Source organism: Cyclopterus lumpus, chromosome 10, assembly GCF_009769545.1.
Source record: "Cyclopterus lumpus isolate fCycLum1 chromosome 10, fCycLum1.pri, whole genome shotgun sequence".
NCBI lineage: Eukaryota > Metazoa > Chordata > Actinopteri > Perciformes > Cyclopteridae > Cyclopterus > Cyclopterus lumpus.
Genome location: NC_046975.1, coordinates 6,653,973 through 6,666,574, shown reverse-complemented (window position 1 = coordinate 6,666,574; position 12,602 = coordinate 6,653,973). Strand labels below are relative to the sequence as shown.

General features: G+C 43.4%; 2 protein-coding genes and 1 non-coding gene across 4 annotated transcripts; 1 reads left to right on the top strand and 2 right to left on the bottom strand.

The window, feature by feature from the left end:
- Positions 1 to 1,315: 1,315 nt before the first annotated feature.
- mospd1 (motile sperm domain containing 1) lies at positions 1,316 to 5,968 on the top strand. Its single transcript, XM_034543331.1, has 6 exons — positions 1,316 to 1,466; positions 3,284 to 3,587; positions 3,713 to 3,788; positions 4,028 to 4,263; positions 5,085 to 5,246; positions 5,347 to 5,968. The coding sequence occupies exons 2-6, from the start codon at positions 3,431 to 3,433 to the stop codon at positions 5,376 to 5,378; spliced, it is 663 nt and encodes a 220-aa protein (XP_034399222.1). The 5' UTR covers positions 1,316 to 1,466; positions 3,284 to 3,430; the 3' UTR covers positions 5,379 to 5,968.
- A 218-nt stretch (positions 5,969 to 6,186) lies between these two features.
- Positions 6,187 to 11,827, bottom strand: fam122b (family with sequence similarity 122B). Of its 2 annotated transcripts, none has more exons than XM_034543329.1 (10): positions 10,809 to 11,827; positions 10,592 to 10,670; positions 10,441 to 10,494; positions 9,973 to 10,016; positions 9,827 to 9,881; positions 9,341 to 9,442; positions 8,921 to 9,006; positions 8,711 to 8,775; positions 8,075 to 8,171; positions 6,187 to 7,949 (listed from the first exon to the last, which is right to left on the bottom strand). In XM_034543329.1, the coding sequence occupies exons 1-10, from the start codon at positions 10,931 to 10,933 to the stop codon at positions 7,760 to 7,762; spliced, it is 897 nt and encodes a 298-aa protein (XP_034399220.1). In that variant the 5' UTR covers positions 10,934 to 11,827; the 3' UTR covers positions 6,187 to 7,759. The 2 variants fall into 2 exon arrangements, with proteins under 2 accessions (XP_034399220.1, XP_034399221.1); XM_034543330.1 differs by having other exon boundaries at positions 6,188 to 7,898.
- Positions 9,537 to 9,693, bottom strand: LOC117738074. Its single transcript, XR_004610079.1, has one exon. It is a non-coding gene; the product is annotated as a small nucleolar RNA U109 (small nucleolar RNA).
- Positions 11,828 to 12,602: the final 775 nt, after the last annotated feature.

The following is a 12,602-nucleotide window of genomic DNA, read 5'->3' as shown; positions in this document are numbered from 1 at the left end:
CATTGGCCACGCCCCATAACATATATAAATATATAACGAGGTCGAGATGGCGTGTGTATGGTACTCAGTACATCAGCCTACCCTTTCAATTGTACGTATGCTAAGCGGGTGGGTATGCTGAAGCATCGTGTATGGCTCTGGTGTGTATGTTAATATGTGTATTCCTTACCACTAAGAAGCCTATCTGAAATAACACAACTGATACTGTTGTGGCTCTATATGTCATATGTACAGACCTCATGACATTTATTAAAATGTCTTGCCAATTTCCTCGCATCCCGCCCCCTCACACACACACCTCTCTCTCTCTCTCACTTTCTCTGATTCTCTCTCTCTTGCTGCGTTCATGGCCCCTCAAAAGGTGCGTCCTTCCGGCTCTTAACGCAACATAATAAGAACACGTGCAGTTACGTGACCTCACCAAGTATACAACATATTTCAGATGGACTTTTTTTGTAAAGTCTTTGAAAAAAGTGTTGTACTAACGGCTAACTGCTGTAATGGCAGACTGAAGTGAAAATGCACATTTTGTTCTATAAATGTTCATCTATAAATGTTAAAATAGACACTTATATCCATATTATAGTGGATTTCTAACAGTGGAAGAGTCACTTAAACAATTACGCCTCTAAAACCATAAAAGGTATTTGCCCGGTCTGCATGTGTTCATATGATTAGTAATAAATCCGACAGCACTTGAGGGCAGCATCGTTGTTACATTAAGGGTCTTCTTGTTATGCCCTTTTAACACGTAATCAAATAAGTTACCATTAATGTACACCTGATTGCAAATGTATGTTTATTATAAGGTCAGACTTTATATTAAAAGAGGTTAAAATAAACACCTCAAAGATTTAAAGGTCAGTGGAAAGTCATAGTACCCAAACCCAGACATCATTCCTATCTCCAGATGAATGCCTTATCTTTGCTGGAAAACAATTTAACTTCATTTGCTGCACCGAAAATGAGACAGGCGATTCAACATTAACCTAAATCTGAATGCTTTTACTTTTCTCTCTCTGTGCAAGGTGAAATATCCTAATAAACAATGGTATCCCTTCTTGATCGTCGAGGTGAAGGCACTGTAATCTCGTTAAGTATACACCATAAAGTACCTATATAATATCACCTTTTGTAGCTACTTATATAATTAACAATACCTATAAGTCAGTTAATACCTTCAAAAGTATTCCGCAAATATAACCTCGCCGAATTGGTATGTGTTTATGGCGTTTAATACGCTACCACGAAGTTATTACAAACATCTGACGCCTTGGTCGGAGCACTTTACGTCTGCTTTGTTGACGTCTTGCACGCATTTCGCCCTCCGCCATCCCAGCATGCACTGCGAGGTCTGCAGTATATTATTGACAAAGAAAAACGGACGAAGGGAAACAACAACAGGGGTGGGATCAGAAGCAGCGACTCCGGCGGTTAACGTTACCGTGACACGAACCCACAGCAAGGTAAAGCCTCTCTCGGTTCTGTCTCGACACGAAACCACCCCGTGTTTTATTTCCTGCGCTGACACTGCGGGCGGACACCGTTAAGTGGCTATCAGCTAACATCTGGGGCTTTCCTAGCTAACGCTAGCTAAGGTTCCCACTGTGGTGCGGCGTTACACCGTAACCAACGTTACGTGTTATTACTGTGTCACAGTCACGTTACAGAGTTTACCAAAGACATGGTCGCATGTCCCTCAATCTACGTGTTGCTCAATATGTCACCAACACACTTAGCTAGCTAAGATACCTCATTACGTTGTCTGCTATGATTACACTGCAGTTTGAGGTAGCTTACGTTTTAGCTTACACCTCGTCCCAATACGAATACCAAGATAACTGAGTTGATACACCAGAGTTAGCACACAGCTACCTGGTTAATGTTAAAGCTATGTTGCCACATATATAATGACATCATCGTGATTTATGTTTGTTTCTGTGTACGTGGAGCACAACATGTGTTGCGCCACCACGGGACTGGTTCCTTGAACCATGTAAACACCATCAGGGCACGTGACCAGCCACATGGAGTTTACTTTCTACTGTTTGCCATGTTGAACTTAAGTTATTTGAACTTTTAATAAGTTCCATGAACTTATATTGCCCCGGCCTGCCTTCAACACTTAATTTATATACTATATCTCATATTATTCCTGCATTAAAAGTTGAGTTGGTTTAAAGAAATATATGTCAGCAATTAGGGGAAAGTTCTGATAAATGTATTGCGTACGATTACCAGTATGCCATTCAATTGGCAACAAGAAATGATGAAGACGAATTGAATGCCTCGATTGTCATCGCTCACATTGTACAACATTTGCTGTGCAAAAACTGCCTATTTAGCATTCCTCACACCACACACATGTATCTACAATGACATATTTGTAAAATGTAGTAGATGCGCTTTATCAACATATAACAGAAGTGGCATGTCAATAAAATAAAATAAGAACTGCACATTTCTTTATTTTAAGCTCTTTCAGCTTTAGTCCTGTGGTGTGGGGGTGTGGACTTTTGTGGTGTTAGTTCAAGGATGGCTCTAGGGTAGAAACTGTTGTTGAGCCTGTAAGTGTGGTCCTTAAACACCCTGTAGCGCCTTCTAGGAGGCAGCAGAGGGAAGAGGTTGAGGTGTATTGAATCCTCCACAACGCTGCTCCCTCTGAGGAGGCAGCGTGATCAGAAGATCTCTTCAAGCAAGCAATTATTTTCTGGGCGTTGTTTATGACTCTGGGAAGCTCTTTTGTCTGCTCCTGCACATTTGGCATACCATACTGTAATACAACATGTCAGTACACTCGGTAGATCAGTGGTAGAAGGGCACACGCAGCTTCACTGACAGCTTGGTTTTGGGAAATTAAAGTCCTTTTGAGCTTCTTTTTCTTTCTTTTACCAGGGCAGTGAAATTGGTTACATATTTGAGTCGGTTTATAAAATTGTGTCAGCATTGCATAGTTTATCATCATTAGCACCATTAATAAAACCTACCGTTATTACATTTCTAAAACTCTTAAATGTTAGTATTGCCCTCAGAAGTCCAGTATCAGTTGGGCTGTAGTTGAATCCCTGTAAGTGAATTAAATGAGCTTTATTGTGTTTGTCACATGCAAACCATTTAGGTGCAAAGTAACTACAAACAACAGCTGCTGGATACATAAATGGGATAACAAATGCAACATGTCCTTATTAATTGTCTCGGATAATCTTCTTTTTTAAGTGTCACAAAATGTAAATAAGTGGCATGCTAGGGCCTCTTATTATTCATCACCTGTGTCTCTTCACAGTAACGCGGCATGGCCCTGAGGCGATGAGAGCGGGAAGTGCCGTTTCCACCTAAAGGGAGTTGACGCAGCGTGATAGTTTGTGGAAAGAGGGGTGGGGGGGCCCAGGCAAACCGTGGACGGGGAAGGGGAAGAGCTCAGCTGGAGCCAATGCAGCAGCAGCAGCATCGACAGCCTGAGCTGGTGGAAGGAAGCCTTCCCGTGTTCGTGTTCCCCACTGAGCTCATCTTCTACGCTGATGAGCAGACGTCTCACAAGCAGGTGCTCACCCTCTACAACCCCTATGAGTTCGCCCTCAAGTTTAAAGGTCAGTTGGCAGGGCGAAACACAAGCCGCTTAAGCTTCCATGTGTGCTGTACATTTTTTATCTTTCTCTCCAAATAATCCAGATAATGTAGGTAATCAATGTATTGTTCTCTTTCTCTTTATCAGTGCTGTGCACAGCACCAAACAAATACACTGTGGTTGATGCCACCGGAGCGGTCAAGCCACAGTGTTGCGTTGACATGTGAGTTAGTTTTTTTCTGTGTGTAGGAGTCATTATTTTGGGTAAAGCACTAATGGGAATACATTTCATTGCTTTTCGTTTATTAACTTGTATGTTTGTTGGGCAAAATTGACAGTATGTTTTGAGTCTCACGGTTGTTTACACAGCTGACTTTCCCCATCTCGTCATGCAAGGAGTCGATTTAACTTTCCATGTCGATTTAACTCTCCATGTCGATCTAACTCTCCATGTCCGCACAGAGTAATCCGACACAGAGATGTGCGCGCGTGCCATTACGGGGTGTACGACAAGTTCCGACTGCAGGTGTCGGAGCAGAGTCAGCGGAAAGCCCTGGGCCACAAAGAGGTGACGGCCACACTCCGCCCCTCCGCCTCACAGGAGCCGCCCAGCCCCAGGTCCCAAGATGAGGAGCGCAGACTCAAAGAGCAGCTTGCAGTCAGCGAGTTTTTCGAGCAGACCGCGTCATGTCACACAGGTAGGTGAAGGGCTGTTGTGTGGTTCTACCACCAGATGGAGCCAAATGCTCATAGACTCAAAGTTCAGGAACTTTGCTGCTCCTGGTCTGTCAGATCTAGTTTTTTTGGGCTCACCAACAGAGTATGACAATAATAACAGGCAGCTTGTGATCACCTTCACATGTGATCTTGCAGCAAGATAGGTAGGTTTTTACCATTAAATTGTTTTGCTGGCACCAGGATGGACCCATTTCCTGTTCAGATAATCACATACATAGTTCCCATTTCATCAGCTCCAATGTCATTAACCCGATCTTGGGTCATGTAGCTGAAACACTCTTAAGCTATAGCCCCTTCCCGTTCACTAAAATGATATGCCATTAAATGTGTAAAAGGATAGTCTGAAGATTTACAGTATATCTGGTGAAAAGAGCAACCAACAATGAGTGGATCTTACCTACATGTACTGTTTGTGTATCCAAAGCCTGATATGTGTGTATTGTTGTCCTATATCTATTAAAAGCACATCATTGCTGCATTACCGTGTACACGCACTTTAGTTTATTCTGAGCCAATCCCACATGCACTGTCCTGCAGCTGCAGACGCTAAGTGGTGAACTTAGTGAATCCGCGACAGAAAATAGTCCCCCAACAAATACAATATTTACTTCTGTCCCATATTACAGATATCGTTAGTAATAACCACTGTGCTTTCGTGGCTAAAGAGCCACAGAAAGTATTACACACTAATGCGTTGTTGATTCCAGTCTTTTTTCTGTGTTTTTTTTTTTCTCATCCTGTAAATCGCTTGGTAACCACTGGGTTCATGTGCGCCTAACAGAGAGCCGTCCTGTTGCTGGGGGCCCCAGTCTGCTGACGGTGCTGCTTGGGCTGGTGTGTATGGCCGCCCTGATGCTCCCGACCCTGGGGGAGCAAGAATTTACTGTGCCTGTCTACCTCCACCTAAGTATTAACAAGAAACTTGTAGCTGCTTATGTTCTCGGTGAGCAAAAATAAGAAATACGGTTGCGTAATTTGTAAAAAGATTTTTTTTAAAGAAGTTAAATGTGAACAAGGCTGTTTTGTTTCTCGTTGTATTTTAGGTCTTCTTACGATGGTCATCCTACGCACATGAAGGGCTGCAAGCTAAGAGGAGGGGAAATGATCTGAAGGCGAAGAGAACACCCTCACACCGGAGGCTCTGCTACACTTCGAGTACAGTGGACAGCAGGGGGACGTGGTACTTAGTTAGCTCCATCCCCTGCAAAAAATACATTTTTAGCATATTTGTGTTTATACGTACAGACCTGACACAAATAGCAGATACCTCCAGTGTGTAGGTGAAAAGGAAGGTAGAGCGAGAGGAGCCGTCCCTGTGGAGGAGCACGAGGCCAGTTAAAGTGTTGTTTGAGCTCATACTCCACGTGTCCGCATTTCTAATGCCATTATGTACCAGAATATGATTAACTCTACATGCAAACATTACACGTGTATATAAAGCCATTAAACGTGTGTTATGGCATTGACCTGTAACCATCATTATATTGATGCTTCAAAAGCGTTTTTAGATTAGACGCCGAGGACTAAATGCAGTTATTTGCATGTGTGGATACTTTTACATGTCACCAAAGCAAACACCTTGTTGTGAAGACCACGGTGTGTTCGCAGCGCCATATCAAACGCTCCATCAAACGTTTAATAAAGTCTCAATTCAGATGTCTGGTATGAAGTGGATAGATTAGGTTATTTTGTATGCCTGACATGTTGGGCAAGGTCGTCTCTTTGCCTCGTGCCGGCTGGCATACCATTTGGTTCCAGAGCAGTACAGGGCTTAGGAAGGACACCATTCTACATTTTACATTCATGCGTGTCAGTGCCATGGACAAGAATGAAAAAAATCCTCTTGGAACATTCAAAACAGATTTACGCTCATAATAAAGAAATAATTTATTTAGTCCTGACGGCCGCGACAGTCACAAAAGGACACAAGCAAAGACAAGTTGTGAGCCAGCGTGGCAGATTACAGCATTTCCATTGCAGTTCACGGTTTTATTTGCTGAATTCATGCCAGAAAAATATCAAATATCTTGACAGCAGGGCTTGTCAATATACACATTTTCTGATTTGTATCAAGGGAAAAACTCAAGTTAAAAAACAAAAACAGCAGCAAAAACACTTTAAAAGGGCACACTTTTTTTTTTTTAACACATTAAAGGCTACAGTAGAGCCATGAAAGGGTTCATATGTTTAAAAACCAGATGATATGGACACTGGGCCTTGACAGTTGGAAGCAAATGTAGGTGCAAAAACAAAAAACCACAGTACAGGCGTTACTGCATTCTTGGATCATGTTATCCGAGTCAAGTTTCACTTCTGCCCTGCTTACACAGTACACACGGGCGGAAACGTCACAGGATTGCATATCCTGTGCAAAAAGCTATTTGAATAAAAGTAACCACAGCAGTCTCTAACTCACAATGTGACGGTGCCATTTAGTTTGTGCTGATTAGCTGTAAACGACAACACAAATGGTTAGAAACCTCTCGCCGGCCGATTCTTATAATAAATTGTTTTTTTTCTCTTCATAAATAAGAACATTTCCCCAGTAGAAAGAAAATATTGTCTATACTCCGCTTATCTACAAAACCTGACAAAAACACAGGATACAGAGGAACCTTTAGTGTTCAGAGCACAACAGTGACGACCATCTTTTGTTTTTTCATCCACAGGTGCATGAGTTGATCATACTCGGCAATTAAAAGTCATGAGGAAAGGGGGTTATGGAAGCCAATCTGACAAACAATCCCCACAATTAATCGCCCATATTGTAAAAATATGAAGAAAACACAACTTCTATACAGTTTAACAGTAAGGAAATCCCCCAAAGTAGTTTGATCCTTTACAAAGACAACATCTGCCGTGTAAGACCTGTGCACACATTCACCTCACAGCCAGTCAAACTTTAAACTATGTACAACATCTGACACGGTTAATATGTACATAATTAGAAACAAAAGCAGGAAAACAATAAGTTAAATATTTTCTTACAAAATCTGCAGACTGTACATACAAAAGGGCCTGTGGACTAACGTTTCCAGCACAAAAACAGGGGAAATGTACACATCCAAATTGCCTTTGTTATGTCCATTGCTCATTGTCTCTCTCCAGTGAGGGGGAACTGGTCTGACAAAAGCAGAGCCACTTATGAACACTATGAAGCCAAGCACCAATCCAAGATCCTCTACTAGCAGCTGGTGCTCAGTGTCTTCAGTCATTTCTACTAACGCTAGGTTTACGTCGTCCACACTCAAACGTATCCATGGCTTTCTTTCCCTTAATTCAAAAACGCACCTAGACCCTCCAAAATGGAGTCATGAAAACAGCCGCGCGGACATAAACATGGGAAATGTCTACTAAATCTAGACGATGGTGAGATGCGAGGGTCCGCGAGGGAAACGTTGCTCCCCAGAGAGAGGCTTTTTCTTCTTCTTCTTCCAGTCTCTCGCGAAGCCGTGCTCACTTTGGGGACAGATCCTGGAGGGACGCGAAGGGCGAATTGCTGGACGAGGAAGGAGACACTCCCTCCATTTTGCCTGGCGAGTCCGTGGAGGATCCAACGCTGCTGAGACTGCCATCCAGCATTTCTGGAGAGTGGCTGAAAGGAAAAGGGGCTAGTTCAGCAAGACGGCAGGCTTCAATACTTTCACTGTGGGGGAGAAAGAGCGGAGGGAAATCTCACTCGATTCCATTACTGTAACATTTTGAAATTGGATGAAACTAAATAGAATACATACTGCAACACCCTCCACTCTGCAATCCACCAAGTCTTACCAGGAACTGAGCTCCAACAGGTTGGAGACGTCAGAGGAGAGCATGGTGGTGGTGCCCTGGAAGAGCCTCTTGGGCTGACTCTCCGTCTCCATCTCACCTGCTCAGTAAAGGGGACACTTAGACATTTTGCTCCAAAACAAAAGATACAGTGGTATGGAAGTGTTTTATTGTAATAATAATCTCAGATAATATATATTAATTACCAGAAAGCCACCAAAGTCGCCAATAGTTAAGAAGAATTGGCCACTGAATGAGAGAATTTAAATGTAACTATAAGTAAAGTCCAAGAAAAGCACAATGTTTTAGCTGTTCAGCCACAGCAAAAGAGATTACAAAAGAGTTAGAAGACTGTCCTTAAAAATAACTTAATTATTATCATCATCATATATTAAGCCAAGTGAAGTTCATGAACACCACAAAAATATAGATTATGAATGTCTTAAGAGTTGGCTGCAATACTATAGTGACTCTACATAGCAAAACCTCCTTTTAGAATATTCCGCTATTGCCTTTAATCTTAAATCTGAATTATAACAAGAGTCGCCGACAGATCACATTTAGCCCTGTGGTGACTTTCAAATGATATCAGGGAAAACATTCTCGAAGCATCCAGTGAAGCCTTGTTTGGTACCGTACCTTTGCGCTTCATTGGCCCAAGTATGCTGGCTCGGATGCAGTTGATTGGGCTTTGACTGCGCCGGCTAAGGAGCACAAAAACACACAACGTGACAAACCAATATATGTTTTAATTCATCCCCAGTCAGTCGCTACAAAGAGACCTTTATTCAGAACAAGACCAAAGTAACACCAGTACATTAGAAAGTTACAAACGGACATGTTGCTCACCTGAAGCGCCGCGTTGGACTGGGCACTGGGCTGGGCGTCAGCCCATTGCTGCTCACAAGGATTTGTAGCGATGGAGAGAAACACTGCTGCTTGCAAGAAATGGCATTCATTGTGTGAGTATATCTAAACAACCGTTTGATTAAATTCTATAAAATGTGTTCACAAAAAAAGCGAATGAATCGCATGCAACAAAGTGTTGCTCTACACAAGCACTGGCGCAGCTTGCACAAAAGTAACAAATATTTCTGTTTTTCTGATAAATTGCTTCCTGCAGGCTGCCACACAGGCTTCCATTCATCGCTCTGATTGCAAGTCGTTAGGAGAATCAAGTGACCGCAAACCATGAAAATGCTTCAACCGCGTCCTGCATATGCTCTTAATCGGGTTATGGGCATGTAACCATTCCGAAGTCAGACGTACCTTTTTTCCGATCCCTCTGGTTGGAGAAGGCGCGGGCGACACGGGAACAAAGTCGATGCGCTTCGGAGACGAAGACGCCGACTTCTCCAAATCATTGTCACTCTGAGGACACAGTTACCAAACACGTTGGCGCTTGTGTCGACTCACATCACATATCTGCAGCACGGCATAGTGAGGACGCAAAATGCATTCAAAAGAGTGTCGGAGTATTATACTACCAACTCAGCCTGACCTTGAAAGACTGGTGGCCCTGTTAACTCCAGAGTTTTTCACTGTTAATCTAGCATGTGTGTACTTTTCCACTCTCCACTGTGATGGAGCGGTCAACAATGGCTCGAGGCCAACACATGCAGAGAGGAGGTGACTTTCAAGGTTTTCAAAACAGAATATATCAACAACACTGGTGTGTGTGTGTGTGTGTGTGTGTGTGTGTGTGTGTGTGTGTGTGTGTGTGTGTGTGGACGAGATGTAATAACAAATCTTTACCAGGCTGAGACTTTCTTCCCAGGACTGGCTCATTTGCATAGCAGCTTGAATCTCCCTGTGTGAAAATATTTTAAAAAGGAATGAGTTGATGCAAACCAGAATTTCTCTCTTTCTCCACCAACTGCATTCATAACTTCACTGCTTACCGCTCATGAGCAGTTTCTCTGTTCATCACATCTACACCCTCCTCCTGCAAGAGCACACATGGGGGAGGGGGGTTAACACAGCCTTCATCAACAAGTCAAGTCAGCATTTCAGAATAACAGATAGTACATGTATGAACTAGACACGGTTATATCTCACATCATTGCAGCGAAGCATGAGTCTAATTTGAAATGGTAGAAACGTTATCTAAATTCTTTTATTTCAGTTATGGAAATCTAGTTCAGTCAGAGGAGGGAACATCAGAGCAACCATTTTAATCTGTTGGAGTCCGATACTACCAAATGATCAACTATAAGATCGATGGCCCTGAGGACTCCAGAACTTGTTGCTCTCGCATGTTTTTTAAGACACCATCACTCCCTATGGCTTGAGAAGGAGACGGTAGTCTGACATGCTCCCTTTAAGCATCAAACATTTCCAAAAACGTGTCGAAGACAACGCTCTCTTACTTGTTTTATCTGATGAAGCCTGGTGCTGGGGACGCGGATGGGTGAAGAAGGGACCTGCGAAGGAGGATGCGCGTGGAGAAGAGAAAAGTCAATGCAGAATCATTCAGACACAATCACTTGGGTCACCATGTGTTTGATAAAAGTCTGGTACCATGTTTGGCCTGTTGACAACTGTAGTGCTATTTCTCCGGCTACGCAGGACCTCTCTCTGGAACACTTGGGAGTTATCACTGCAATGACAAACAGACCGACCATGTGTCTTGTGAGCAAGAGGTCACTGTAAATGTAGTTACTTCATTGTGTGTAGAGAAAGGAAAAAAAGGACAAACACATCCACTGAAAATATGATGCAGTCATGTTGTAGAAACCTTAAGCCATTTATCATGGGTGCACTGTTGGATCGTCTCAAGAGTCCCTCGGTCTGAGATAGAGAAGATGAGATTTCCAGATCCAGTTCCATCTTTTCTTGTGCAAACCCTCCTGAATTGTTCATGTTGCTGGCTAACGCTGCCCGCCACCGACTCGTGAACTCAAAATGGCTAACCAGCTCAGTGGCGTCACATCGTTGCTCTCCAAACTTCGCCAACTTTACATGCTTTGAACAAGCATCATCAAATCAGATGAAATGTCCCAAACTCGCTGCAATCTACGAGGCCCCGTCGTCTACGACTCCTGTGTGGAAAGCGAACTAAGCCAGTCTCTTACTCACAACCACGCTCTCTTTACCATCTTCCATACCACGACTGCGTGAGATCAGCCACAACTGGTCCGCTCAAACGTTGCCTGTAACGTTACGACCAGCCTCAAACGTCCCCGCTGGATGGTTAGCACGCCACGGCTACATGGCGCACAATGCCCGGTGACTGCCAGCTAGCTACCGACCTGCAAGTCTGCTACGAGGAGACGAGGCGCTACTGTGAGCAACCAACCTACTGTGTTAGCGCGATAAATACGATTCCGTTAGCCACGCTCACTAAGTGCAAAGCGAATGGTCGCCTCGGGTCCGACGTGGGCGACGTTAGCGCTGGTCTAAGGACGCTGGGGGGGGAAGTGGTAACGCGAGTCCACCAGCTAGCTAACGTGAACTGGCTCCGCTTCCCGCTGCCGTGTTTCATCCGCAGCTTACGGCCCAGCTACCTAGCCGACTAGGCTAACTAGCCACGTTAGCAGTAACGCCGATGGTCATCATGTCCACAGCATTTCACTAAAATAAATGCTCCCGCTCGTCAGCCCAATAGCTTATATGGCTCGCATGGGTAAACTACACCACGCCTTGTGCAAATAGTTCTTGCTCTACAACAGCATGTTCTCGTTTGTGCAGGGAGCCGCCAAGAAGAAACCAGGTCCCAGATGACCACACAGGAGCTAGGTTAGCCGCTAGCAGCGAACTTCACGCCCCTTTTCACGTTAGCGGTCCCGTCCAATGAAACGGCTCCATTTCCCGGCATGCTCGGGCGGGATGTGGCGAACTGCATCCTTTGATAAGGCCTCTTACATTCTCTCCACCTGCAATAGTAGTAGTGCAATGCTACATACATGTGTTTACCTGCTGATACGAAAGATTAGCTCGCAGGAGGCCCAGTGCAGATAGTTATTTACTGCAGGCACCACTGTTCATGTTGACAATATGACAATACTTTATGCTGAAGTTTTTTCAAGATGCATTCCCCCCCCCATTAACTCTACATAATATTAACAGTATAGTGTCTGAACTGAAAAAAAACATTTCATTGATAACATAAATAAGATGAGCAATTTTTAAAAAATGGGTATTTCCATATTCAAGGTTTCTTGATTTGCAAACCATCCAGGCTCCATCAGTGTTAAATAGTCAAATAAATAACAAATAATTGTGCGTGAAAAGCGTGGGAGAAAACTGCTTTGTAATCTCCATTTCCTCAAAAAGTTAAATGCCGTTTAGCCGGTATTTATTTACAGGCAACTGTAAAACGTTTTGATCCTAGAAATGTCAAAACTAAATAGTTTTTTTGGGGGGGGAAAGTACTGCGTTCACCAGTACTTCCTATATCGATTGGACAAAAATGATTTCAATGTTACAGGTATTTGGTGTTGTATTGCATACAGAGCATGTACTGAAATCCAGTAGTCAGAGGAGGCGTGTGAACATTTAATGGCTGGTATTGCAAAATCCAGTTGACACT